The sequence below is a fragment of the Eleutherodactylus coqui genome, chromosome 6, assembly GCF_035609145.1.
Source record: "Eleutherodactylus coqui strain aEleCoq1 chromosome 6, aEleCoq1.hap1, whole genome shotgun sequence".
Taxonomy (NCBI): Eukaryota; Metazoa; Chordata; class Amphibia; order Anura; family Eleutherodactylidae; genus Eleutherodactylus; species Eleutherodactylus coqui.
The window spans coordinates 23196197-23223416 of NC_089842.1; the positions used below are offsets into that span (position 1 = coordinate 23196197).

Sequence of the window (27220 nt, forward strand, 5' to 3'; positions counted from 1 at the left end):
ACCACCTAAATAAAGTACAGCATGTGGCGGAAAAATAATGTCAGAATCACTTGGATATGCAAAACCTTTAGGGAGTTATTCTATGTTAAAGTGACACATATCAGATTTCCAAAACTTGGCCTGGTCATTAAGGTGCAAACAGCATTGGTAACTAAGGGGTTAAATGAGAGAAATATCTCCTCAAATCCACTGAATCCAAAATCACTGTCTTCCATGGCCTTCACCAGGCAATCCAGTCAGAACTGAACAAAGCCAAGTAGCCAGTATGTCTAGTGATTTACAACTGGCCTCTAAGTTCTTGCTCTATTTTCTTTCAAGGGTTCTTTAACTCTTCTGTGATCTGACCACTAAACCTTATTATCAGCTGGACTGAATGATCTGGCTCATGACGTTTATAATGTCATATGTGACTTTTGTGACCACAGTTTACAATTTTTAAAGCCTAACTCTCCCACAGTGAGTGGGTCTCAAAGAGCGAAGTAGACAGAGGTTCCAGCGTAGGTGTTATGAAAGGAATCATATTGGCCAAGAGCTGGTCCTGCGTAGAGGGGAACATTGTAATCACCATGACTGGATATGACATTCCTTGCATTGCTCCAGGTAGCTTGCTATCAAATAGTTGTACAGACATAATAGTAACACTACTGACCAATAAAAAATACCTCAGAGAAACCAAAATCATTCATTTATACAATATTTCTTAGATTTCTTGTCCAAAGAGGATTGAGGCAGGCTGCACACGACCGAGTTGGATTCCGCATCTGACCCTGTGCCCAGCCGACATCCTCAGGTACCTGTCATTGTGTTCTTCTTTCTGCATTGTGGATAGTTCGCACGCGAGCCGTCGGACATGCGCAGTACAGTTTAAAAAAAAAGCCCTGCCTTTCTCGCGCCATCGCTAGGTGATGACTCGGGTACCTGCGATCTTTCCACAATGTCCTTGGGATAAAGCCATGGGTCTTCCATTGATTTCAAGAAGCCGTCCGTGCGGGATTCACACTAAAATAGGGCATCCTGTGATTTGTCCTCAACGAGCGGAAAATCGCGATTGATTTCTGCTCGTGTACAGGAAAAACGCTTTTCCATAGCATGCTATGGAAGGTATTTGCTACGGAATTCGGAGATGATGTCCGCTCTGGATTCCGCAATGGAAATCCACCCATGTGCAGCCAGCCTTAGGAGACAGATGGGCACATAAACAGCCCCCTATGATCTGTTATAGTTATGCGATCTCTATACTCCGTGATGTCCCCTATACGTATGACGTCACTTGGATCCAACTCAGCAATTTTTGCATGAATCGCTCAATATTGATCAGCTACATCTCCAAAAAATCCACTTACCACAATGCTGTTCAGTCAATTTTTCCAACCCAAGGGTAAATAATGGAATATTTGGGGAGGGAGTACGCAGCTAATCTTTCCCTAATGAGAAGTTTGGTGGATTTGATAGGAAATCGAAGCTGACCCTTCAACTAGACCCTTCAAATAGTCACTGATTAACCTGCATAAGTGCAGACAATGTTCTGTGTACTTTCTGATTTTATGGGTAATATTTAAAGGACCCTGTATCCCATATGGAACACTTCAAAGAAATGCCTTCAAGTGAAAAAGCTGATGTTTTTGAGTGTAGAGGGTTTTGCATTCTGTAGAATGAACTTGACATTTATGCCTGAGTATTGTATGACTAATACCTAAAATAGAGCACATAACTGAAAGAAAGGAGAAGGGAAGTATAAACTAGTTCATCAGACTTCTCAACAATGTAGAAGTGTCTGGGACATAGTATGTCATACATGAACGGCCACCTGTGTCATGGAATAGATGAATTTTTGGAAGTCACCCAGATATGGACGATACGGGTCCAGTTCACCGAACAGAAGATTATAAATAAATCCACCCGGCTCATATAGTAAACCAGCCAGTGAACGGAATGAATAAGCGTTCTCCGGCTATAAAGCGTAAGCTATCTTCTACCCATCAGGAAACTTATCTAGATAGTATAAAGGAGTAACCACAGCCTGCTTAATTGTTAGTAATAGATCAACGCTTTTGAAAGCCAACTCATTTCACAGAAGCGCTGATTATACCTAATCAAACCCCATTCACTGCGCAAATACGTTGCGCTGAGGCCATTTTGTGCCTCTATACCTGCATGTACTGAGTTCATGTTTTGTGTTGTTGCTCCCGAGTTTCACCACATCCTACTGCTTAAAGCCTGTTTTAAAGACAGAGGCAATCCAAAGATGCTCATTGAGTCCTCTTATATGATCATCATACCAGTAAAGAAAAAAGTTTGAGTAGGGAAGATTTTAGTTGAAAAACTCTCTTTACCACTCGTTACAATTCACAACATGCCTTACTGAAAAAAAAAATTAACTAAACATTTGGGAATCCTCAAGAGGGGCGCCTTCTTGTGTAAAGACATCCCAGAAAAACCTAGGGTGATCTTCCGCAGGAATAAGACCTTCAAAAATATTTTGGCACCTCCATGCCCCCATATTACATCATTTACACATACTACTAAAAATAATGCATTGATGAGACTCCTTAGAGGCTCTTTTAAATGTGGCCTGAAATGGTGAAAATTTTGTCTAAATATACAACATGGAAGAAATGAGATTGTCATAAATTCAGAACAAGACCCCATAAAGCTGAAGTAATTTCTAAACTGTGGAGTATCATACATGACCAACGTAACTGAGTACCGTTGCGGCCTCAAAGATGTAGGCAGAACAATTAATGCCCTCAGAACTAGGGTCAGTAAACTCCGTTCAAATATTCCCAATGGGTATCTAAAACAGCGTATCCAGACATTTCCTGCAATTTCACGATAAGGATGTGAAGTCGCACCTTTGGAAACTTTGAAATTGGGACTTTTTTCTTTGTTTGAAAACTAAAGAAATGTTTTGGATTTTTAGATTAAACACCCGGGTCCCTAATGGTCTTAGACAAATTATAAATGATTCGTGTTTGTAATTTTATGTTGTTTTCTATATCCTTTTTATATAATACCTCAAATGAATGTCTGTCTTTTACCCCCTTTTTCTAGCAGTTCCCCCTTGGGTGTATCTTCTCCACCATTTTAGTTCTCACACTGTGTTTTAATTTAGTAATTTGTTCTATAAACTGTTATTTAACTTTAATTTATTCTTTTAAAAGAAGAAGTCCGAGTTGTTGTTGTTGTTGTTGTTGTTGTTGTTATTTTACTTGATTCTCATCTTCTTGTTCATTACTGTCCAACCAGTATATGTTCTTATTCCTCCCATATATATCAATCTAAATTAAACATTTTTATCTTTATTTGTTGTTCTTTAACTTGAATATATTTTCCATATCATTGATTATTTTTTAAAACTAACTTGGAGTGACCTCGGGATATCATTATTTAGCTCTGATTAGGATTACTGTTCCTTGTCTCTTTGTTCACTTGTCCATTGTTGATAAAGTTATTCATTCTAAGTTCAATGCGCGCTCTCCTGGGGACAGCCGCGTGCGTCGCTGTGATGATTCGCATACCCATGTTGCCGTCGCGTACCTCCCTTTCCTTCCCTTAGCTACTGGAGTGCAAACTTGTGTTCCAATGGTGGCGTGAGGCTGGCAGCATCGGGTCTCTCTGGTGGCCCCCAATGTGGGGAGTTCCTCATTATTATTCACTATGTATATCTCCCTCTATGTGCACTCATATATTCTCGAGAAAGGTGTCTGTGAAACACCGAAACGCGTTGTATCCCCTGTATGTGATGTCCTGCATTGATTAAAGTCTTCCATTCATTATTGGACTCCTTTGCTTCCCTGGACCTTTCTTCAGAAGGGTGTCTGGTCCACTATCACCCCCCCCCCCCCTCTCTTCTCTATAAGCGGAAATACCTAGATTCTGATTGCCTGCTCTTATGAGCGCAGAAAGCTTTTTCTTATTCTTATACAATTCAATAAATGACACGGACTTCATAGAGTATTCTTTATTGCATGTCAAACTACACACTATAAGTTACAGCATAAAACTACTCAAAAAAAATTAAATAAATTAACTAAATCATAGTATCTTAGGCCGAAAAGACATCTGTCCATCCAGTTCAGCCTATTAACCCCCAATGTTGATTCAAAGGAAGGCAAAAAAAAACTCAATGAGGTAGAAGCCCATTTTCCCCATTTAAGGGGAAAAAATTCCTTCCCGACTCTAGTCTGGCAATCAAAATAATTCCTGGATCAGCCACCCATCTGGAGTTATTAATGATTATAACATATAATCTATTGCTCCAGAAAGACATCCAGGCCCCTCCGGGGTTCTGACAAATACAGGACTATGTGGTGGAGTCCTGGGTAATGGCGGAATGACAATCTTCAGATTCGTCTCTCGCTGGATGTTCTTCTTGGTCCTAAAAATGTAAGATGATTGGTTATTATTCTGAACCTGCGAGGATCTTTGATGGTCATTGGTGAGTCCTGAAAAAGAAGTAAAAGAGTTGGACATCAAGTAACAAAGTGAGAAAGGGGCTTGTCCAGGATTAGACTAGAAGGTTCTGTGTTTTCTCCTAAAACAGCGCCCCTCTTGTCCATAGATTCTCCCTAGTATTGCAGGTCAGACAGTGAATAAGATGAAGAGGTTGTGCGGACCCCCTGGAGCTGATCATATGAGAAGACGTGATAGTTGGGGCTGTATCTGGGTGTGATACCTCAGGTGGCCTGAAAAGTTGTGGTCTGGTCAACCATCATTAACCCCTTAAGGATGAGGCCCTTTTTTTTTCATTTTCCTCCCGACTTAAAAAAAAAAATCATAACTCTTATTTACCCATCATTGTAGCTATGTGAGGCTTGTTTCTTGCGGGATGACTTGTATTTTTCAGTGGTACTGTGTAATATACAATATAAAGTACTGAAAAAGTGGAGTGTCTTGATTCTATGGTGTACACCACACGGTAGGCTTCGGAAACTGCCGAACAAACCCAGCGGGAGATGGCTATCCTGGGGGTGGGAAGTCCACGTCTCAGGCCTTCAAGGATCACAATAAAAGAATCGGAACGTCTGAAAGAGGTCGTCCATGAGATATAGATCTTAAAAGCCTGTACCAGGTCCAGCTTGTGGAAGGCCCGTAATCTCTGATCATTGGCGGCAGGTCAAAAAGAGGGGAGGATGATTTCCTATTTAAGGTAAAAGGCTGATACCACCTTAGGAAGAAATGATGGAACAGGCCATAATACCATCCTATCGTGATGGAGAACAGCAACCTGCAGTTTACTGAGAGAGCTGCTAACTCAGACACCCTACAAATAAAAAGTAATGGCCACCAAGAAGGAAACCTTTCACATCAAGAGACGTATAGGAGCCTCCCTCAGTGATTCAAATGCGGGAGATTGTAATGCCATCAGCACCAAGTTTCGGTTCCAAGGCGTTACTGGAGAATGATAGGGAGGAACGGCGTGAGCTACAACTTGCAAGAAGATGACCCTGAGGTCAGACAATGTTGAAAAAGCACCAAAAAGGGTCACCACCTGTTCTTTTAGGGAACTGAAGCCCAGCCCTGACTCCAGACTGCTCTGCAAAAAGAAAAGGACCCGAGGCAGCAAGAAACGTGTGGGGTGAGCATTCCAATACTCGCACCAGAGGAAGGAGTTCCTCCACACCTGATGATAGGCTTTAGAAGGAGAAGGCTTCCTAGCCTTTATCATAGTCTGAATAACTGACTCTCTAAAGCTGTGAGATCTTAAGACCGCAGTCTCAACAGCAATGCCATTAAATGTAGCACGGACAAATTGGGGTGGCAGAGGGGTCCCTGAGAGACAAGGTTTGGTCAGACTGGAAGGCACCATGGAGCATTGACTAGGAGGTCGATGAGCTCTGTGTACCATGCTCTATGTGCAGTCGCGGGATCGGAGAGAACAGAGGGAATGTGTATGGGAATCGGAATCCTTCCCACAAGATCACAAGGGCGGCTACTGCGCAAGCCATGGAATCCCGGGATTGGGTCACAAAGGCTGGCAAACTGTGTTTGAACCTTGAGGCCATCAGATCCATGTCCGGTTGGTCCCACCTGTGGCAAATGAACTGAAATACTTCAGGATGCCGCTCCCACTCACCTGGGGAAGCCATCCTCCTGCTGTGGTAGTCGGCCACCCAGTTGTCTATCCCGGGAATGTGAATTGCTGATAGAGCAAACAGATGCTCTTCGGCCCAGGACAGAATATTTGCCACTTTTGCCATGGCTCTCACACAGCAGGTCCTGCCTGGTGGTTTATATATGCGACTGCTGTCAGGTCATGAAGACCTGTCATCTGATGTGCAAAGTGCCAAAGAAGGAGGAAGATTGCTTGAAGTTCCAGTATGTTTATGGGCAACTTGGACTCCTGGGAGATCCAGACGCCCTACATCCTAAAACTCTGAAGAGCTCCCACCCAGCTGGTCAGACTGACACCCATAGTAAGCACCTGTCACTGGAGGGTCCCCAGGGGGCGACCTCTGGGGACTTGAGGAGAATCCAGACATGTAGTGCTGGTTTTGAGGAGGTACTGAGCTCCTCTGTTCTGGAGACCCCTCAAAAGCATTCCACCGTGGGAGGATGGCCCATTGAAGGGATTCGGCATGGAACTGCTGGTACTAGTTGCCCTCGAAGGCTAAAACCTTGAGACACAGCGCACTCATGCAGTGGTGAATGGATATGCTGTCTGGCGTCCGTAGAGAGCATATCTGCTCCCAGAGGCAATACAATTTCTCCAGCGGCAAAAAGACTCTGGCATGCAATGTGTTAAATAGCAGACCCAGAAAAATTATGGACTGGGCTGGGATGAGAGACGACTTGGGAAAATTGATGACCCATCCAAACCTGGCCAGAGTATCCAATATAACATGAAGACTCTGCAGGGTGGACTCCAGAGTGGGAGCTTTTATCAGGATGTAGTCCAAATAAAGAATGGCCACAATCCCTTTTAGACGAAGGAATGCCATGACCACCGCCAACACCTCAGTAAAAACCCGGGATACAGTAGCCAGTCCAAATTGGTAATGCTTGGTCTGCATGGCAAACCGCAGGAGACGCTGATGCGTCTGACAAATTGGGATGTGCAAATAGGCATCCTTAATGTCTATGGACAAGAGGAATTCGCTTGGCTTCATGAATGTCATGACTGAACTATATAGAAAAATGCTGAACTCTAATGTGGCGATTTAGGGCTTTCAGATCCAGGACCGGCCTGCATGATACGTCCTTTTTAGAGATGAGCGAACGTACTCGTCCGAGCTTGATACTCGTTCGAGTATTAGCGTGTTCGGGATGCTCGTTACTCGTAACGAGTACCACGCGATGTTCGGGTTACTTTCACTTTCATCTCTGAGACGTTAGCGCGCTTTTCTGGCCAATTGAAAGACAGGGAAGGCATTACAACTTCCCCCTGCAACGTTCAAGCCCTATACCACCCCCCTGCAGTGAGTGGCTGGCGAGATCAGGTGTCACCCGAGTATAAAAATCGGCCCCTCCCGCGGCTCGCCTCAGATGCGTTGTGACATAGCTGAGGGACAGTGCTATCGTGTTGGAGCTGCTGTAGGGAATGTGTTAAGAGTTAGTGTAGGCTTCAAGAACCCCAACGGTCCTTCTTAGGGCCACATCTAACCGTGTGCAGTAGTGTGGAGGCTGCTTTTAGCAGTGTTGCACTTTTTTTTTTTTTTGGTATATCGGCCGTGCAGAGTATTGCGCCCTGCAGTAATACTCCAGGGACAGAAGTGTGTAGGCAGGGACAGAAGACATATATTATTGATTGAATATACGCAGTGGTCCTTTTCCAAAAAATATTGGGCAAAAAATCTATTTGGCCTGCCTGTCACTGTGCTCAGTGTTCTGGGTCCGTGTGTGCTGGGGGTAGTAGTTCTACAAATAAATACGCAGCCAGCTAAGTGTTACAGCAGGCTTGCGCCAAATTATTTCCTGGGGTTCCGTAAACGAAGTCAGCCTCCAGCCACAGGCCAATAAGCGGCACATTTAATTACGGCGTTCTGTTTCTGCACTACTGCTAATACACCATGCTGAGGGGTAGGGGTAGGCCTATAGGACGTGGACGCGGGCGACGACGCGGAGACCCAAGTCAGGGTGTGGGCACAGGCCGAGCCAGTGCGGTGGCCAGGGGTAGAGGCAGGGCCAGACCGAATAATCCACCAACTGGTTCCCAAAGCGCCCCCTCGCGCCATGCCACCCTGCAGAGGTCAAGGTGCTCTACGGTCTGGCAGTTTTTCACAGAGACGCCTGACGACCGACGAACAGTGGTGTGCAACCTTTGTCGCGCCAAGATCAACTGGGGAGGCACCACCACCAGCATGCGCAGGCATATTATGGCCAAGCACCCCACAAGGTGGGATGATGCCCGTTCACCGCCTCCGGTTTGCACCACTGCCTCTCCCCCTGTGCCCCAACCTGCCACTGAGATCCAACCCCCCTCTGAGGACACAGGCACTACCGTCTCCTGGCCTGCACCCACACCCTCACCTCCGCTGTCCTCGGCCCCATCCAGCAATGTCTCTCAGCGTAGCGTCCAGACGTCGCTAGCGCCACAGTTTGAGCGCAAGTACGACGCCACGCACCCGCACGCTCAAGCGTTAAACGTGCACATTGCAAAATTGATCAGCCTAGAGATGCTGCCGTATAGGCTTGTGGAAACGGAGGCTTTCAAAAGCATGATGGCAGCGGCGGCCCCGCGCTACTCGGTTCCCAGTCGCCACTACTTTTCCCGATGTGCCGTCCCAGCCCTGCACGACCACGTCTCCCGCAACATTGTACGCGCCCTCACCAACGCGGTTACTGCCAAGGTCCACTTAACAACAGACACGTGGACAAGCACAGGCGGGCAGGGCCACTATATCTCCCTGACGGCACATTGGGTGAATTTAGTGGAGGCTGGGACAGAGTCAGAGCCTGGGACCGCTCACGTCCTACCCACCCCCCGAATTGCGTGCCCCAGCTCGGTGGTGGTATCTGCGGGGGTGTATGCTTCCTCCACTAAACCACCCTCCTCCTCCTCCTACGCAACCTCTGTCTCGTAATCAAGATGTGTCAGCAGCAGCAGCAGCACGTCGCCAGCAGTCGGTGTCACGCGGCGTGGCAGCACAGCGGTGGGCAAGCGTCAGCAGGCCGTGCTGAAACTACTCAGCTTAGGAGAGAAGAGCCACACGGCCCACGAACTGCTGCAGGGTCTGACAGAGCAGACCGACCGCTGGCTTGCGCCGCTGAGCCTCCAACCGGGCATGGTCGTGTGTGACAACGGCCGTAACCTGGTGGCGGCTCTGCAGCTCGGCAGCCTCACGCACGTGCCATGCCTGGCCCATGTCTTTAATTTGGTGGTTCAGCGCTTTCTGAAAAGCTACCCCCACTTGTCATACCTGCTCGGAAAGGTGCGCCAGCTCAGCGCACATTTCCGCAAATCCCACACGCACGCTGCCACCCTGCGGACACTGCAACATCGGTTTAATCTGCCAGTGCACCGACTGCTGTGCGACGTGCCCACACAGTGGAACTCTACGCTCCACATGTTGGTCAGACTCTATGAGCAGCGTAGAGCTATAGTGGAATACCAACTCCAACATGCGCGGCGCAGTGGGAGTCAGCCTCCTCAATTATTTACAGAAGAGTGGGCCTGGTTGGCACCCATCTGCCAGGTCCTTGGAAACTTTGAGGAGTCTACCCAGATGGTGAGCGGGGATGCTGCAATCATTAGCGTCACCATTCCTCTGCTATGCCTCTTGAGAAGTTCCCTGCAAAGCATCAAGGCAGACGCTTTGGAATCAGAAACGGAGGCGGGGGAAGACAGTATGTCGCTGGATAGTCAGAGCAACCTCATTTCTATATCTCAGCGCGTTGAGGAGGAGGGGGAGGAGCATGAGGAGGAGGGGGAAGAGACAGCTTGGCCCACTGCTGAGGGGACAGATGCTGCTTGCCTGTCATCCTTTCAGCGTGTTTGGCCAGAGGAGGAGGAGGAGAAGGAGGGGGAGGAGCATGAGGAGGAGGGGGAAGAGACAGCTTGGCCCACTGCTGAGGGTACAGATGCAGCTTGCCTGTCATCCTTTCAGCGTGTATGGCCTGAGGAGGAGGAGGAGCCTGAAAGTGATCTTCCTAGTGAGGACAGCCATGTGTTGCGTACAGGTACCCTGGCACACATGGCTGACTTCATGTTAGGATGCCTTTCTCGTGACCCTCGCGTTACACGCATTCTGGCCACTACGGATTACTGGGTGTACACACTGCTCGACCCACGGTATAAGGAGAGCCTTTCCACTCTCATTCCCGAAGAGGAAAGGGGTTCGAGAATGATGCTATACCACAGGGCGCTGGTGGACAAACTGATGGTAAACTTCCCATCCGACAGTGCTAGTGGCTGAAGGCGCAGTTCCGCGGCCCAGGTAGCAGGGGAGGCGCAGAGATCAGGCAGCATGTACAGCGCAGGCAGGGGAAAACTCTCTAAGGCCTTTGACAGCTTTATGGCTCCCCAGCAAGACTGTGTCACCGGTCCCCAGTCAAGGCTGAGTTGGCGGGAGCACTGTAAAAGGATGGTGAGGGAGTACGTAGCCGATCGCACGACCGTCCTCGGTGACACCTCTGCCCCCTACAACTACTGGGTGTTGAAGCTGGACACGTGGCCTGAACTCGCGCTGTATGCCCTGGAGGTGCTTGCTTGTCCTGCGGCTAGCGTCTTGTCAGAGAGGGTGTTTAGTGTGGCTGGGGGAATCATCACGGATAAGCGTACCTGCCTGTCAACCGACAGTGCCGACAGGCTTACACTCATCAAGATGAACAAAGCCTGGATTTCACCAGACTTCTCTTCTCCACCAGCGGACAGCAGCGATACATAAACAATACGTAGGCTGCACCCGCAGATGGAAGCATCATTCTCTATCACCATCCAAAACGGGGACCTTTTTGCTTCATCAATCTGTGTATAATATTCCTCCTCCTCCTCCTCCTGCTCCTCCTCCTGAAACCTGACGTAATCACGCAGAACGGGCAATTTTTCTTAGGTCCACAAGGCTCAGTCATATAATTTTTCTAAACAATTTTTATACGTTTCAATGCTCATTAAAGCGTTGAAACTTTCACCTCAACCAATTTTTATTTTAACTGGGCTGCCTCCTGGCCTAGTTACCAATTAAGCCACATTAACCAAAGCGATTAATGGGTTTCACCTGCCCTCTCGGTTGGGCATGGGCAATTTTTCTCAGGTACATTAGTACTGTTGGTACACCAGTTTTTGTGGGCCCTCGCCTACAGTGTAATCCAATTAATTTTTTGCCCACCTGCATTACAGCTGACGTTACATCAGCTGTGATGGGCAATGCAATGGGATATTTTTTTTATGTACCGCCGGTGGGTTCCAGGGAGCCACCCATGCTGTGGGTCCAGAGGGAGTTGTATATGCATCTGTGTCCACTTCTAAAGAACCCCAGTCTGACTGGGGCATGCAGTGTGGGCCGAAGCCCACCTGCATTAAACATGACATTATTACCTCAGCTGTGCTGGGCACTGCAATGGGATATATTTATGTACCGCCGGTGGCTTCCTGGCACCCACCCATGCTGTGGGTCCACAGGGAGTTGTAACTACATGTGTCCACTTCTAAAGAACCCCAGTCTGACTGGGGCATGCAGTGTGGGCCGAAGCCCACCTGCATTAAACATGACATTATTACCTCAGCTGTGATGGGCAATGCAATGGGATATTTTAATGTACCGCCGGTGGGTTCCAGGGAGCCACCCATGCTGTGGGTCCACACAGAGTTGTAAATGCATCTGTGTCCACTTCTAAAGAACCCCAGTCTGACTAGGGCATGCAGTGTGGGCCAAAGCCCACCTGCATTTCATCTGACGTTAGCTCTGCTGTCCAGGGCACTGCAATGGGATACATTTATGTACAGCGGGTGGGTTCCAGGGAGCCACCCATGCTGTGGGTGCACACGGAATTCCCATTGCGGAGTTGGGGATTCCCAGTTGTACCTGCCTGTGACTATTTATAAAAAACCCCGGTCTGACTGGGGCATGCAGACACCTTGACAGAATGAATAGTTTGTGGCACATAGGTTCCCCATTGCTATGCCCACGTGTGCAGCTCCTGATGGCGGTGGCACAGGATTATATTTCTCATTGCTTCTGTACAGCATTGTGGGCTATCGCCCCGCCCCTTTTAAAGAGGGTCGCTGCCTAGCCGTGCCAACCCTCTGCAGTGTGTGCCTGCGGTTCCTCTGGTAGATGCACTTATAAATAGACATGAGGGTGGCGTGGCATGAGGGCAGCTGAAGGCTGTGCAGGGACAATTTGGTGTGCGCTGTGGACACTGGGTCGTGCAGAGGGGGTTGGGCAGCATGTAACCCAGGAGAAGTGGCAGCGGAGTGTCATGCAGGCAGTGATTGTGCTTTGTTGGAGGTAGTGTGGTGCTTAGCTAAGGTATGCCATGCTAATGAGGGCTTTTCAGAAGTAAAAGTTGTTGGGAGGGGGGGGCACTCTTGTCGCTATTGTGGCTTATAGTGGGACCTGGGAACTTGAGATGCAGCCCAACACGTAGCCCCTCGCCTGCCCTATCCGTTGCTGTGTCGTTCCCATCACTTTCTTGAATTGCCCCGATTTTCACAAATGAAAACCTTAGCGAGCATCGGCGAAATACAAAAATGCTCGGGTCGCCCATTGACTTCAATGGGGTTCGTTACTCGAAACGAACCCTCGAGCATCGCGAAAAGTTCGTCTCGAGTAACGAGCACCCGAGCATTTTGGTGCTCGCTCATCTCTAGTCCTTTTCCAACACTGTAAACAGATTGCAAATTTTGGGGGATGGGACCCACACTATGCCCCCCCTGAGAAAGCAGATTCCAAGATGAATATTTTGATGTAAGAAAGCAGAAAATCCAAACAAAGCTCTAATAATGGTATAAAGGGAGAAACCCGAGTACAAGAGAGCAGCAATGCTGTCCGCTAAGATTTCACCGGAGTTCTACCCCTCCGGGGTGCTGCAGCGAGGGGGAGCCCCGCTCATTCACAACCTGGTATAGCATATAAGGAGTGAGCACTGTTTGTTTTTAATCCCCTCCCCCCTGACTAAACTAGACACGGTGTAGCGATATATGTGGCGATATCACTCGGTTTGAACCAATTTGGACCAAACAAACTTTTTGCAATAGTTCAGTGAATCGGCTGAGATGAACTTTCCAAATGTTCGCTCATCACTAAGCGTAAGTCATCAATATTGCAATCCCGGAAAACCCCTTTAATTAGTCTGCAGTTTCATGCGTTTGACCACTAGATGTCAGCACATGTCAAGCACAAACATAAATACTTAATTTTCACTTTAAAGTTTTCCTCCATTACTGCAACCCGCCTCTTACTCAGACTTATCTCCACAGGTTTCTTCATCATCATCATCAATCATTATTGCAGCCTCATTTGGATGCGATCTGTAAATGACAAATTTATACAAATGACTGTTTTTAGCTTTTCCCGCTGTATGTTGGGCAGTGTTTCACTATCCTACGACTCTCCAGCAGATACAACACTACAACTCCCAGCATGACACATACTGGGAGTCGTAGTCTTATATGTGTTAGAGAGGTGTAGGCTGAGGAGCAGCGGTGTAGGGCGATGTAATCCCTTGTATTGGTGAGAGCTTACCCCTCCAGTGTTGGCTCTTGGCAGAAATTGTTCTTGTCTGAAGAGGGAAAGGAGACGAGAGGCTGATTAGTAGGAAGCTAATATTGCTTTTTTTTAGTTAATTTGTTTCAATAATTTTCACTCTCCAACATGATGTCTGAAGACGACTCCAGCAAATCTGGGCTCAGGAAGCCACACAGCGCTCCTTCCCTTCTGAGTCCGGCCGTGTGGCAGAGTTTTTGAGTGATGCAAAATGGGGTCATTTTAGCACCTTAAGGGCGCCCACCCACTGGCGTTTTTTTTCCCTGCGAAATTCGCAGCATTTTTTTCTCTGCAGGGGTCTATGGGACTTGTAATGTTAAAATCGCGATCGCGCAAAATCGCGATATCGCGATTTTAACATTACAAGTCCCATATTGTGCTTGCCCCTGTGAAGTTAGCCTAAGGCTACAATCACATGGGTGAGCGCAGTATCAGGTCAAAACTCTGCCCCATATTGTGTTTGTCAAAGTACAAAATTCACGGCGATTGAATTGCACATGAAAGGATAGCAAGAGTTTCCCACAGACCTCAATGGGAAACAATCATCTCACATACGCATGCATATCACATATGACAAGAGTTAGGGGTGCACTTAGTTTTGCAATTGGCATTGAATAATCAAGTTGTGAAAGTTGTGACCCCTTTACTTTTCCTATTTAGGACCTAAAGAATGGTTGTGTCAAATTCTATGTTTGCACAACACCGGGAGGTTAGAGAATTAGATTTGGTACTTTACTTAGGGGTGCTAATACTTTTGCACTTAGCATTGAATAATCAGGTTGTGACCCCTCTACTTTTCCTATTTAGGACCTAAATAATGCACCTGACAAATTTCATGTTTGTATGGCACCAGGAAGTTAGATAATTAGTGGCAAGTCAGTTAGTCAGTGGATCAGTCAGTGAGGGTTTTCACCTGTGTGTATGTATATATATATATATATATATATATATATATATATATATATATATATATACACACTAGCTGATATACCCGGCTTCACCCGAATTACGTTGGTACTGGTGTGGGGAAGTGAGAGAATTAGATTCCGTACGTAAAATTTGGACGCTAATTCTTTTGCACTTAGAATTGAATAATCGAGTTGGGACCTATTAACTTTTCCTATTTATGACATAATCAATGCTCGTGCCAGATTTCAAGTTTCTATGACATTGGGAAGTTGGAGAATTAGATTCCGTACATAAAATTTAGACGCTAATTCTTTTGTGCTAGAATTGAATAATCGAGTTGGGACCCATTAGCTTTTCCTATTATGGACATAATCTAAGCCTGTGCCAAATTTCATGTTTCTACGACATCAGGAGGTTGGAGAATTTGTAGCGAGTCCGTCAGTGAGGGCTTTCATCTGTGTGTATGTATGTATATTTATATTTATATATATATATATATATATATATATACACATATATATGCGGTAGCCCTCACTGACTCATCACTAATTCTCTAACTTATCAGTTTTGTACAAACATAAAAGGATAAGTAAGGAGAGTGGGAGGTGGGCACATTCTGCAGAGGGACATCGGTACCTGCAGCCTGAGGATAATCTAATGCTGTTCTATGTTTATACATATTTTATGCCTCGGTTCCTCTATAGTAACAATGACTTCATGAAATTTTCCGCCGAACAATAGTAAACACCTGTACCAAATTACCTCGGGTGAAGCCGGGTATATCAGCTGGTTGGACATAAAGGAGAGTATTACAGGAGAGTATACCGCACTACTTACTTTCTGCCTAGTATCTTCTTGCCAACTCAGCTTTCTGACTGCTCCTAACTGCTCTCTCTCTCTTTCTCCACACTAATTACTCTTCTCCTCCCTCCGTCTCCTCGAACGCTCGCCTCCATCTAACTCCAACTGCTTCTCACCTCACTCTCCTTTCAACTGCCAATCTCTAACCTCTCTGTCCTTCCATGCAAGCTCTCTCCGTCTTCATAGCAACAAGCAAGCCAATTACTGCACTCCTCTCATTCTTCTCTCCACATCACTCCACCTTCTCCAGCCAATCACAATCTACTTCACAGTAGGCAGGCTGACTAATAAGGAATAAAATGACAGCAGCCAATCAGATGGGGCTTGTTCCAGGGCAAATTTATGCCTTACCCTGCTGCTAGACAAATTACCTCTACTCCCAAAGGGGACTAGAAATGACCCCACTAAGGGTACGAGGTGCCTGTCTGCACTAACCTTCATGTTACAGCAGTGTTTTGTAGCGCCCTTCTGGGTCACTACAGATGGATTGATCCGTAACATTGGGACAGATCTTGGATTGAGAGCTCGGTCACACGGGCATTTTGTCACACAATTTTTTGCTTGCATAACTGATGCCTTTAAAAAATCGCGTGCCCAAAACGGGCGTCACGGCGAAAAATCTGCACCTAGCAGCGTTTATCTGCGCCGGTAAAACGCCGGTCTGACCCGAGTATATGCGCAGTGCCAATCAAAATGCGACTGAATCTTTGAGTGGACGGAACTTTTTCGTCGTGCTCCATGACGGGAGTACAGTGCGGCGCGGTCAAAAAATAAAAATTGCAGGCATTTGTGTGCAACATTGAAAGGCAGAACGCAGATAGCCGCGTTCTGCCAATCGTTGTGTCCTATAATTTACGCTGCATGCGTTTGTGCGCATGTAAAATTCGTACATGTGACCGCTCCCATTGAAAAGCATTGGTTCTATATAGATGCGGATCGCAAATGCAACTGACAGACGCGCGTACAAACGCCCGTGTGACTGAGCTCTGAATAGTTAGTATGAGACAGATGAAGCCATAGATGACAACAATAAAGTAATACTCACCAAATCCAAGGATGGGCCATGGCATTGTGATGGTTAGTTCACATGGCCACTTGATGTAGTGACAGCGTTTGAACACTAGCAGCAGCAAATTACAGACAGTCGGGTCTTCAGAGCAACATATATAGAGATTATGGAGACGTTTCCAGATGATCTGGCAAAACTGCCAGAAATGCTTCTCTACAAATCTCCATGCCACTGATATTAACTGCTTATATGACTGGGTTCCTCCCATTTGGTTAGTGAGCCGTTTACGGGAGGGATCAGGAGGTTCCACTTCTCCATCGCTCCTCTCATCACTCCTTCCTTCCTCAATTTGTTTGAGATTAATGAATCCATCAGTTTCTTCGATGCTCAACTTGATGCTCCTGGAAACAAGAGGTGAAGATATTTGTATATTAGAGTCCTCAGTTGGACTCTGCGCAAGAAATTAGTGAAGATGATCAGTCATGGGGCCCATAGGAAATGCCAAAAATAGGCTGGAGTGCAGCCATTGAGGAGCTATCGTGTTCCCCTGAAAATAAGCCCTACATTGATTTTCGGGGGAAGGCTTGAAATATAAGCCCACCCCCAAAATAAGCCCTAGCTAGACTATGTTAAAAAAAACTAACAAAAAACAATGCATTACCTAGCGAGCATCGTCCGGTTGCCGCCTGCTTGCCTCTGGAGTTTCGGGCAGGCTTGCTTGCAGTCCTCATTCGCCAACGGAAGATCCTGGTAACAGGCTTCGTAAACCCCACCTCCAGGAAACGATGGCTCTGATTGGTTTTCAGCTGAGCAAATTATTGCAGCACTTGAAGAACTGATGTGATAGCTGTGATTGTTTCCTTGAGCACTGCATTGAGTGGTTGTCAAGCGCAGTGGCTCAGCTAATCAGAATCATCGCTTCCTGGAGGCGGGGTTTACAAACCCCATTACCAGAAAGCGCTTTTCTGCCGGTGGCTGCAAGTTAGTCGGGACTCTGCAGGCATTTTGAACACCGCAGTAATTGCGGTATAACGCTCCCATTGATTTTTAGTGGGAGCCTCGCAACCATGTGCTCGAACGTTAATTTTGAGCGCTGTCTCTTCTATTTTTTGCATTTAGCGTAACTCATCAATTATGGGGTCTGCTAAAGCCGCTGTCGGAGGCAGGAACACTGCCTCTGAAAGCGAAACTAAATTATATTCCTCGAAAATAAGACCTTGTGCCCCTTTGGGACAAAAATTGAATATAAGACAGGGTCTTATATTTGGGGAAACATGGTATGCGGATAGTGTCACTTCAGAAATGTCCTACTTTCTACACAGATTCCTGATGATAAAGTGTCTACAGCTGATCCCTGGAGGTCCCAGCAGGGAATCTGTGGGACAATCTGGCAGTAAGTGTTCAATTTCTCTGCAGTGCCCCCGAGGGGAATATGAAGCATTACACAGGGTCTATTCACATCCATGGGCCATCAGTGTAATACAGGACAGATCATTCAGAGTGAGAGACATTCTTTATAATTGTTATTAACTCTGGCCAAAAGATGATGATCCTGAACAGAGGACCCTGCCCTTCCCCTCTAATAGATCAAAATATACTCCGATTTAGCACTGTTTTATACAGTACAAGTCTCCCATGTGAACAACTATGGGAGCTACACTGAAAACAAACTACAGCCATGGGTGGGACATATGTCACTATGTTAATCCAGGGATTACTCTGGCTGCCATATGGAGTCAGGAAGAATTTTTTTTCCTCCAATGAGCAAATTGGCCTATTGTGGTTTTTTTTTTTTTTTGCCTTCCTCTGGAGCAACAAGGGGAGGAAGGGGGCGGGGGTTGAAACAGGCTGGACTAGATGAACATTGTCTTCATTCGGCCTGACAAACTACATAACTATGTAATACATGTACTTACTCATCTGCTGCTGCAGCCATCCTCTTCCTCAGCTTCTTCTACAAATAGAGAGAAATTCCACTTAAAGGGGTGGTCTGAGTTGTAAGAACTCTGGACAACCCCTTCCCCATGTATTTCAATAAGAAACGGTGATATACTCCCCGCTCTCAATGCGTTCCGCTGTTAAGGGATTGTCTAGAGTTCTATCAATAACATCATATGTTTGTAGTAACTCAAATTAGACTGTGTCAGTATTCTGTAGCCTCGCCGTGGTCCCGGTGCTTGTAGGGATAGCTGCTTCCACAGGACCTCAGCTGCCAATGAGAGCGTCATGTTTCTGAACTACTGGCACTCAGGATGTGGGCACCGATGCCAGGGGAATGAGCGGTGATGTTGCGGTGACGCTCATTGCGTTAAAATCCCCTCCTGCCTTCTCCTCTGGGTTTTCAGCTGTTACTAACAGCTGACAACCCGTCCTGCTTCTGATTGATAACAGAATCAGAGTCTTTAATCCCCACCGTAATTTTACATACGACTGGGCTTAAAGCCTGGGATCAGGCGCCGTATATTTGCTGTGCTTGGTCCTAAATGGGTTAACCCATATTGTACCCTGTATAATATGATTATTATTTAACCCTCTATTGTAGCAGGGTTATATGCAATTTTTTCTTCATTTCCATTAAAGAAAAGGGAAATATGTGCAAAAAGTTTTGTTTGTTTGTTTTACGAAGATTTGCTTACTTTTAAAAACTTTTTTAATGTCTGAGGGGCCCTCTGCACACAGGCGGAAATTCCGTGGTGGGATTTCCTGCAGAATTTCCGGCCGTGCCCGCTGCCATAGGAATGCATTAGATAATGCAATCCTATGCAGACAGTCACGATTTGATCATGTGAAGATTCGCACGGTAAACAAATCGCGGCATGTCCTGTTTCTGCACGAGCCTCGCAGACGCCCGTACAGAAACATCATGGCTGACACGCCGGATCTGCTCTGCACATGTGCCAGCTGGGCAGCAGCTGGCACATAGCAGAGCGGAGGAGACGACGGAGCAGGTGAGCCGCGGTGGTCACTGTAGGGGCACGGCTTGCATCTCGCCGCGGGATCCGTCTGCAGGAGACCTAACGCTGATCTCACTTGACTGGATGTGCATTGCGGATTCCGTGTTCGGCATCTATGCGAACGATTTGTGGTAAAATGCGGACATTGAAAAGCCTTTTTTTTCCGGATTTTCCTTCACACTCATGGATTTGAATTGCGGATTCCGTGTGCTATTTTACCACGCAATTAAAGCGGGCGGCCTCCATTAATGTCAATAGAGGCATGCGAGCCGCAGCCTATATGCAACTAAGATTGCGCATTGGCCGCAGATAGTCGCAGTATTGCTAAGCGACGGCGCGGGAAATACAAAAAAATAAAAAAAAATCTGTACTACGCATAACCGCCTGCGAGCCTCCATGGTCATGTGCCATGCAGTGAACACGAACGAAACACACTGCTTATCTGGCTCTTTAACCCCTTCCTACCACAACACGTAAGCTTACATCATGGCAGGGTGGTTCTTAAGGCAACATGATGTAACCTTACATCATGTGGATCGCGCGGGATCTGAAGACATCCCTTACCATCCAGCAGAGGGAGTCCGCTGTTACTGGTAATCGGCATCCCGCTGCAACAGCGGGGTGCATCAGGACAGTGGCCCCCACTGTTAACCCCTTACATGATGCCATCTATGTAGATCGCGTGTAAAGGGGTCACAGAAGGAGCGCGCACCCTCTGTGACATCATAGGACCCTTGCAATGTAATCGCGGAGGGCCGACGGATTGCCATGGTAACAGGACCCCAGATACAGGCATCCTGCTTTGCCATTGCCTATGATCGCTATAACGAGCAATAATGCATTGCAGGGCATAAGTCTGTGACTATACCATAGCGACTATAGCTGGTATGGATCAGGTCACCTGTAGGGACATAAACCGTGAAAAAAAGCTAAAGAAACAGTGTCAAAATATATATTTTAAAAATATTATTTTAAAAAATTCTTTTTTAGCGCATTTCTCCCTATTTCTATGAAAAAAAACCCCACATATGTGGTATAATCGCATCTGTAACAACATGTACTATAATTTGAGCACGCTAATTATCCTGCACAGCAAAAATCGTAAAAAAAGGAGGCAAAATGCTTATTTTATTCATTTTACCTCCAAAAAAGCGCAATAAAAGCGATTAAAAAAAAAACGAAATGGTACAAATTAAAACTACAGCTCGTAATGCAAAAAACAAGCCCTCACAGAGCGCCGTCCATGGAAAAATAAAGTTATGCGACTTTGAATGCAACGATGCAAAAATAATTATAATTTTAAAAAAAGTGTTTTCTTGTGCAGAAGTGGAATGTTTTTAGCATTGTTGTAATCATCCTGACCCGCAGGAAAAAAATACACATTGCATCGTTTATGCTGTTTGATTGACGCTGTAAAAAAAAATAATTAAAAAACAACAACAGAATTGAAGTGTTTTCTCTCCCTGCTTTTAAAAAAAAACACATAATACGTACCCAAAAATGGTACCAATAAAAATAATAGTTCTCCACACAACAAACCCTTATACGGTATCAAAAGTTACGGCTTTTGAAGAGTGGAAATGGAAATCCACCAAAAATCGTTGCGTCCTTATTAGAGATGAGCGAGCGTACTCGGAAAAGCACTACTCGCTCGAGTAATTGGCTTTATCCGAGTATCGCTGTGCTCGTCCCTGAAGATTCGGGTGCCGCTGCGGCTGACAGGTGAGTCGCAGCGGGGAGCAGGGGAGAGCGGGCGGGAGTGAGGGAGAGAAAGTTCTTACCTCCGTTCCTCCCCGCTCTCCTCTGCAGCTCCCCGCTCCGTGCCGGCACCCGAATCTTCAGACCCGAGCACAGCGATACTCGGATAAAGCACATTACTCGAGCGAGTAGTGCTTTTCAGAGTACGCTCGCTCATCTCTAGTCCTTATGCCTAAAATAGGCCGCGTCCTTAAGGGGTTAAACCTTGTTCATGTGCAAATATGCTGCGGTGAGTGTATTTACACAGGCGCTCGTCTAAAGCCACTGACGCTATGTGCAGACCCCCCACCCCTCTGGCAAGAGTTACATACTACAACAACAACTGAAATACAGATTTTAGTGCTCACCAAGTGTGTGATATGCCAGGAAGCAGTGGTTTGTGCCGGCGTCTCGTATACTGTCCCAATCAGGTGGTGTTTGCCGGCGTCTCGTACCCTCCTCTTATACTGCCCCACTCAGCCAATAAGGAGGTGGATGACCGCCCACCGGTGCAGAATGATTGGCCAGCCGTCATGCAGGAGCTTCACACACAAGACTTCTATTTCCCGCCAGTGTGACATGTGACTGTGTTTTGAACAGCAATTCTTATTAACATGGTTTATGTGACCTTCCAGCTTCAGGCCGCGCCCTTCTGCTGATTCACCGTGTAGCTATGTGAGGACATCTCCATGAGCCCAGAAAACAGGCATTCCCGCTGGTATATGTGTTGTCACCCAGCATGATATATAAATCTATATTATTCTACTTTCTGCCACACTGACTTTTTGCATTTGACTGCGGATTAGGTCCGGATCCGGGTGGCTGGTGCCTTATACAGGGTCCCACCACAGGTACTGCTGGGAACATTTGTATTCTATAAATCTACATGGTATTAACAGTGGCCTCCCTTTTTGTGTGATGCGATTTTATCATTAGAAAGTCCCATTGAAAAAAATGCAGTGATATCGCAGCGTTAAACAAAACACTAGTGGGTAGAAGTCCTTACAATGCTAAATGATATCACCCAGCTCTCTAGAGATCCTGAAGGACAACACCTACCAGCAATCTAATAGTGGCCATTACTGGTTCCCTATGAGATAAGAAATGAGATAGAAGGTTCAAAGAACATCTCAAGAGGATTAACGGCCACCTATTCAACCAATGGTCTTACAATGAAGGCATATTGGAGGTTCTCCAGGGCAGACGCCAGGAACCCTCTGACTTAAAGAAGTCATCTAAAATAGAAGACCCCCTTAAAGGGGTTGTCTCACGCCGAAACGGGTTTTCTTTTTATTCAATAGGCGTGAGACAAACCCAAGGGATGGGTTAAAAAAAAAAAAAAAGTTTATTATTTATTACCCGAATCCCCACGCTGCGGCGACTTCTTTCTTCCTTTACCAAGATGGCCACGGGGATCTTCACCCACGATGCACCGCGGGTCTTCTCCCATGGTGCACCGTGGGCTCTGTGCGGTCCATTGCCGATTCCAGCCTCCTGATTGGCTGGAATCGGCACACGTGACGGGGCGGAGCTACGAGAACCAGCTCTCCGGCACGAGCGGCCCCATTCACCAGGGAGAAGACCGGACTGCGCAAGCGCGTCTAAAAACGCCAGAAGACAGCGAATTTAGACGGATCCATGGCGACGAGGACGCTAGCAACGGAGCAGGTAAGTGAATAACTTCTGTATGGCTCATAATTAATGCACAATATACATTACAAAGTGCATTAATATGGCCATACAGAAGTGCTGAACCCCACTTGATTTCACGAGACAACCCCTTTAAGTCCCACCTATAAGCACAATAGAAGGTATATAATAAAGTTGGGGGTGTTATGTGTAACATCTTCGTCAAACCTGAAGGAACAAGGAGGCAAAACCAGACTCTGAGTCAATTCCATGCTAGCCATGATCCTACCACTACTAGTCCATTGTGGAGGCCATCATGAGAAGATCCCGGTCACAGCTTCCATTCCAGTTGCTAGAAGCTGATAGACAAGAAGCAATAGGAGAAAAAAAAATCCAAATGATCCAGTTTGCCTCTTGCACCGAACATTCAGTGGAACCATCAGCCAGAAGTTCTTCATGTCCACCAGATGTTGTTGAGGACTTTGGGGTGATGTTTTCTGTGATGAAGATATCAGGAATGAAGTCTTATAATGTTGGATGACTGTTCTGTTCTAGTAGTGAACGCCCTGAAAAATCATGCAAAGTAGAAGTTGTTTGTAGTCTCTTGTTTGCTGAACATCCTGCTAAAGATAGCAACTGGCTTGTCCTTAAATCTTAACCCCTTAAAGGCCTATTTACACTGGACGATTATCGCTAAAAATTTGCTAATCGGTGATCGTTTTAGCGATAATCAGTGCATGTAAATGGGCGTGGGGCACCCGCATTTCGAGCACTTTTAGCTGATCATCAAAATCAAGCTCACCTAAAAATCATCCCTCACTTTTATCTTAGTTCTCCACAGGGAGTGCTGATAGCATTGTTTCCCCTGTGGAGAACAAAGGATCTGAGCACAGATAAAAGCCTCAGGCTATAGCTGCATTCAGAGAAGGCTTCATTTGCATACATAATTGGATTTTAAGTAGCTGAGTAGCTACTTAAATACCAATTACTTTTTATGCAAAATCTTCGCTCAAAGGTGTCACTTAAACTGGCATTTGAGCGATCTTTGCGCGATTATCTGCTCATGTAAATGGGCCTTAAGGAAAGGCCCATTTTAAAGCCTCAATCACCAACTAGTTTTTCAGTTGTTTTTTTTTTCTTCACATTCCTAGAGCCAAAATGTTTTACTTTTCCATCGACATTTGAGGGCTTGTTTTTTGTGGGACACGTTGTATTTTTTAATGACACCATGTTTGGGTACATATAATGTATTGCATAACTTTTATTAATTGTTTTCGGTAGGGGGGACATGGAAAAAATCTATCACTATTTTTTCTGCGTTCAGCATGCAGAATAAATTGCTGTAGTGGCTTAGCGGGTCTTACAGAACACTCACAGCACACCTGTCTGTATGCCATCCATGGGTATAGAAGGTAACGTCTGCAGGAGAGACCCTGTGTCTCCCCTTCTGCTCTAAGCCTAGAGCTCACCACTGATGTCAGCTGGTCACCAATCGGATGATAGTCAGGTTCCAATTACACTGGTGCAGAGCCCAAGGGCAGGGAAGCAGCTTCACAGGTCCCTATGCAGGAGGAGGAGTCCAGAAAGTGCGGGAACTGGGAGAGGTTATATAAGTAGGAGGCAGTGAGCAGTTGGAGAGAGTAGTCAGTGTCGGAAGGGAGGAGACATCCGTACAAGAGCAAGCCAGCAGCGCAGCATGTTTACCCAAAGATGGAACGCGGTGTACACCCGTTCCCTTGGCTTCCCACAGCGGAGGACAGAAGACCTTTTTCGAGGTCCATCTTTTTCAAATAGTGAGTCATAACAACCAGTCTTCTAGCCACTTGTCCCTCTGCTGCATATACACTTCATTCCATCTAAATCCACTAATGGGGAAATTGTTTTGGTAATCAGTCTACAGTAAAGAAGAGAGAGAGAGCATTGAAGTCAGAGTAGCTTCAATTCAATGTCACTGTATCTTCTTGTTGTGCTCCAATTGCCTGGTCAGTGCCGCATCTGTGTACCTATTACAAATACATTTCACAGAGAACTGTAATCCAACTTGTTTACTTCAAATACCAAAGTTAGTAAATCTGCACACTCTCAGATTGCTAAACTATTCCTGGACTCGACTCAGTTATTTCTGTGGCACACCACCTCAAGGGTCGAGTTGGAGTGCTGGCATCACGTGACAAGGACTAGGCCTCAGGCCATGTGGACAGTGAGCTCTTTGGGACATTACATAACGTGACAACATTATTCTTGGGTCAGCACTATTCCGGCGATACCAAGTGTCTCAGCGAGTCACAGGAGAGTCCCTGCGAGGCAGCCGAGACACGAGAGGTGAAACAGAGAAGTATATATTTTACCATGAGGAGAGGGCCCCAAATACAGAGCAGAGTTATAATTGCGGACACCAGAGCCACGGAATACCCTTATAACCTGGACCAAAACTAAGGCGTATACTGCTCACAGTTAACCATTCAACAGGCCCAAGGAAAACTGACAGTGTCATATGTTACCCCAAGTATCATCTCTATCTGTAACCTGAAGAATCCCATGTACATTATTCCTGTTAATGATACTCCTAACACATGTTCATCCACCCCCCCCCAACTGTACCCGTACCTGTACCTAAAACTTGCTGCATAGAGCTGCAAGACACATTTACACACATGATGTAACCCCCGCCATAAGCTTTCCAAGTATGACTCATATCCAGGCCTACATGAACAGTCTGCACCCTCCGGCCGTATTCATGTATTCAGGCTTTTTTGTGGCATTTTTGAACCACAATTAAGGAAACATCAAAAACCACATCTGTTCTTAAGAAACTGCTTACACAATTAGCAACCGCATGTGGATTTAGGGCGGCCACACGCGGGCGTAAGTGCATTATGCTCATGATTCATGTTTTTATTGTGTTAAGGGCTCATTTACACAACCGTGATTTCCCCACATATTTCTCCCGCGATGCACGGCCGTGTAGTATGCGGTGAACGGAGTCAATGAAAGTGCATGGATTTTATTTTATCCATTCACGTGCGTGAAAAAGAAGGCAGCATGTTCTGTTTCACCGCATAAGGGCTTTAATAGATGGGCGTGCCTTAGTCCGGTTATGCGGCTGTGAAATATACAGGGGATCATGCCGGTAGAACCTGGGTATCTCCTCTATATAAATATATATGTACAGCTGGTATAAATTATGTATCTCCTGTATATAGTGATATGGAGCACGCTGGTATAACTGCCACTGGGGATCTTTGTACCCGATTGGCAACCTGCTTAACCACCAGCTCACTGCGGGGCCTACCGCCGCCTTCCCATTCCGGCCTATAGTGATCCGCTCGGCTGCCATGGGGAATCACCGAAGTGGATATTTCCTCTGGATCCTCACCTCAGCTACTCCCCCAGAGCCCCCCTGGCTACCGGCAATGGCCCTCGGGTCCTACCACTCACATGGTCCCCCACAGTAGCCTCTGGGTTAAGGCCATTCTTAGATCGCCCGCTTTTTACGGCAATGATTGTGGTGTTTGAAAAATTCTGTTCCATCTAAACCTGCGCACAAGTGATGTACATGATATCACCAAGGGGTTAAGCTGGATTGGTCTGTATGTTATAGTTGATCTGTATCATTATAGTTTTCTATTGAGAAGGACGCTGAATATAAATTGGGCTCCGGATTTAATAATCTTGTAAACACAAATATTACTTTGTGACATTCATGGGAAAAGTTACTGAAATCACTTTTTGTTTAAACTAAACAAATATTGCGCATTGCCAAAAATAAAGCTAGCAGATCCGGCTTCGCAAACCCACTGAGTTATATTCCTCGGCATGCCCAACCCCAGAACAAAAACAACAAGAAGAAAACTAGGTGGGTTGTTTGATTGCCTTGGCAGTCTGAGACCTTGCCAGGGAGTGAGCCCTGCGGACAGACACCTGTAAGGAGTAGGAGGAGGGAAGGCTCCTCCTATATATATACCGCCAGAGCAGGCTGACTCTTAAAGAAGCAGCACACAGCAATGAAATCATTGCAACACGTATGATGACATCACAGTTGTTACAAACAGAATTTTAAGTTAGAATCCTCATTTTAATCACAATTTTGATTATGTTATAAACAATAATAAAGCTAACGGTCCCTCAGTTGTGTTCAATAGTATAATTGGAAATTTCTGTGAAAGAGAGATAAATGAAATAGTCTACAAACTGTTCAAAACATGAAGCTTGCCCTCTGTGTTATCATGTTGAGTACTTTGAAAGCCAAGTGACCCACATTTCATTGTATTTTGCAAAGTTGTTGGACCGAATCTCCATCAGTCTCTCCATAGTGGCGTGCGAAGACAGTAATGTACGAAGACCATTTCCCATAGGTGGCACTACGTTTCTCCACTGTTTAGCTATTACATAGGATGCCGTCATGTAAATATGGCCTACCATTCTTCTGTGTGGTTTGGTTTACCCTCCAAATTCAAAAGCAGTAGAGTATTTTC

General features: G+C 46.1%; 1 protein-coding gene across 2 annotated transcripts; it reads right to left on the reverse strand.

Annotated features, from left to right (window-relative positions):
- Positions 1-3986: 3986 nt before the first annotated feature.
- Positions 3987-21634, reverse strand: LOC136572013 (uncharacterized). 2 transcript variants are annotated; one of them, XM_066572634.1, is made up of 6 exons: positions 21485-21634; positions 18342-18379; positions 16462-16826; positions 13626-13662; positions 13343-13411; positions 3987-4378 (listed from the first exon to the last, which is right to left on the reverse strand). In XM_066572634.1, the coding sequence occupies exons 2-6, from the start codon at positions 18359-18361 to the stop codon at positions 4237-4239; spliced, it is 633 nt and encodes a 210-aa protein (XP_066428731.1). In that variant the 5' UTR covers positions 18362-18379; positions 21485-21634; the 3' UTR covers positions 3987-4236. The 2 variants fall into 2 exon arrangements, with proteins under 2 accessions (XP_066428731.1, XP_066428732.1); XM_066572635.1 differs by having other exon boundaries at positions 4287-4445.
- Positions 21635-27220: the final 5586 nt, after the last annotated feature.

What these genes read in the sequence shown, in the direction of transcription:
- LOC136572013 (XM_066572634.1), bottom strand. Translation starts at nt 18,361, where the DNA reads ATGGCTGCAGCAGCAGATGA. An exon ending in ATGGCTGCAGCAGCAGATGA is followed by an intron (nt 16,827 to 18,341) that starts GTAAGTACATGT and finishes TCTTGTTTCCAG; the next exon opens with GAGCATCAAGTTGAGCATCG. An exon ending in ATGGCCCATCCTTGGATTTG is followed by an intron (nt 13,663 to 16,461) that starts GTGAGTATTACT and finishes TTCCCTCTTCAG; the next exon opens with ACAAGAACAATTTCTGCCAA.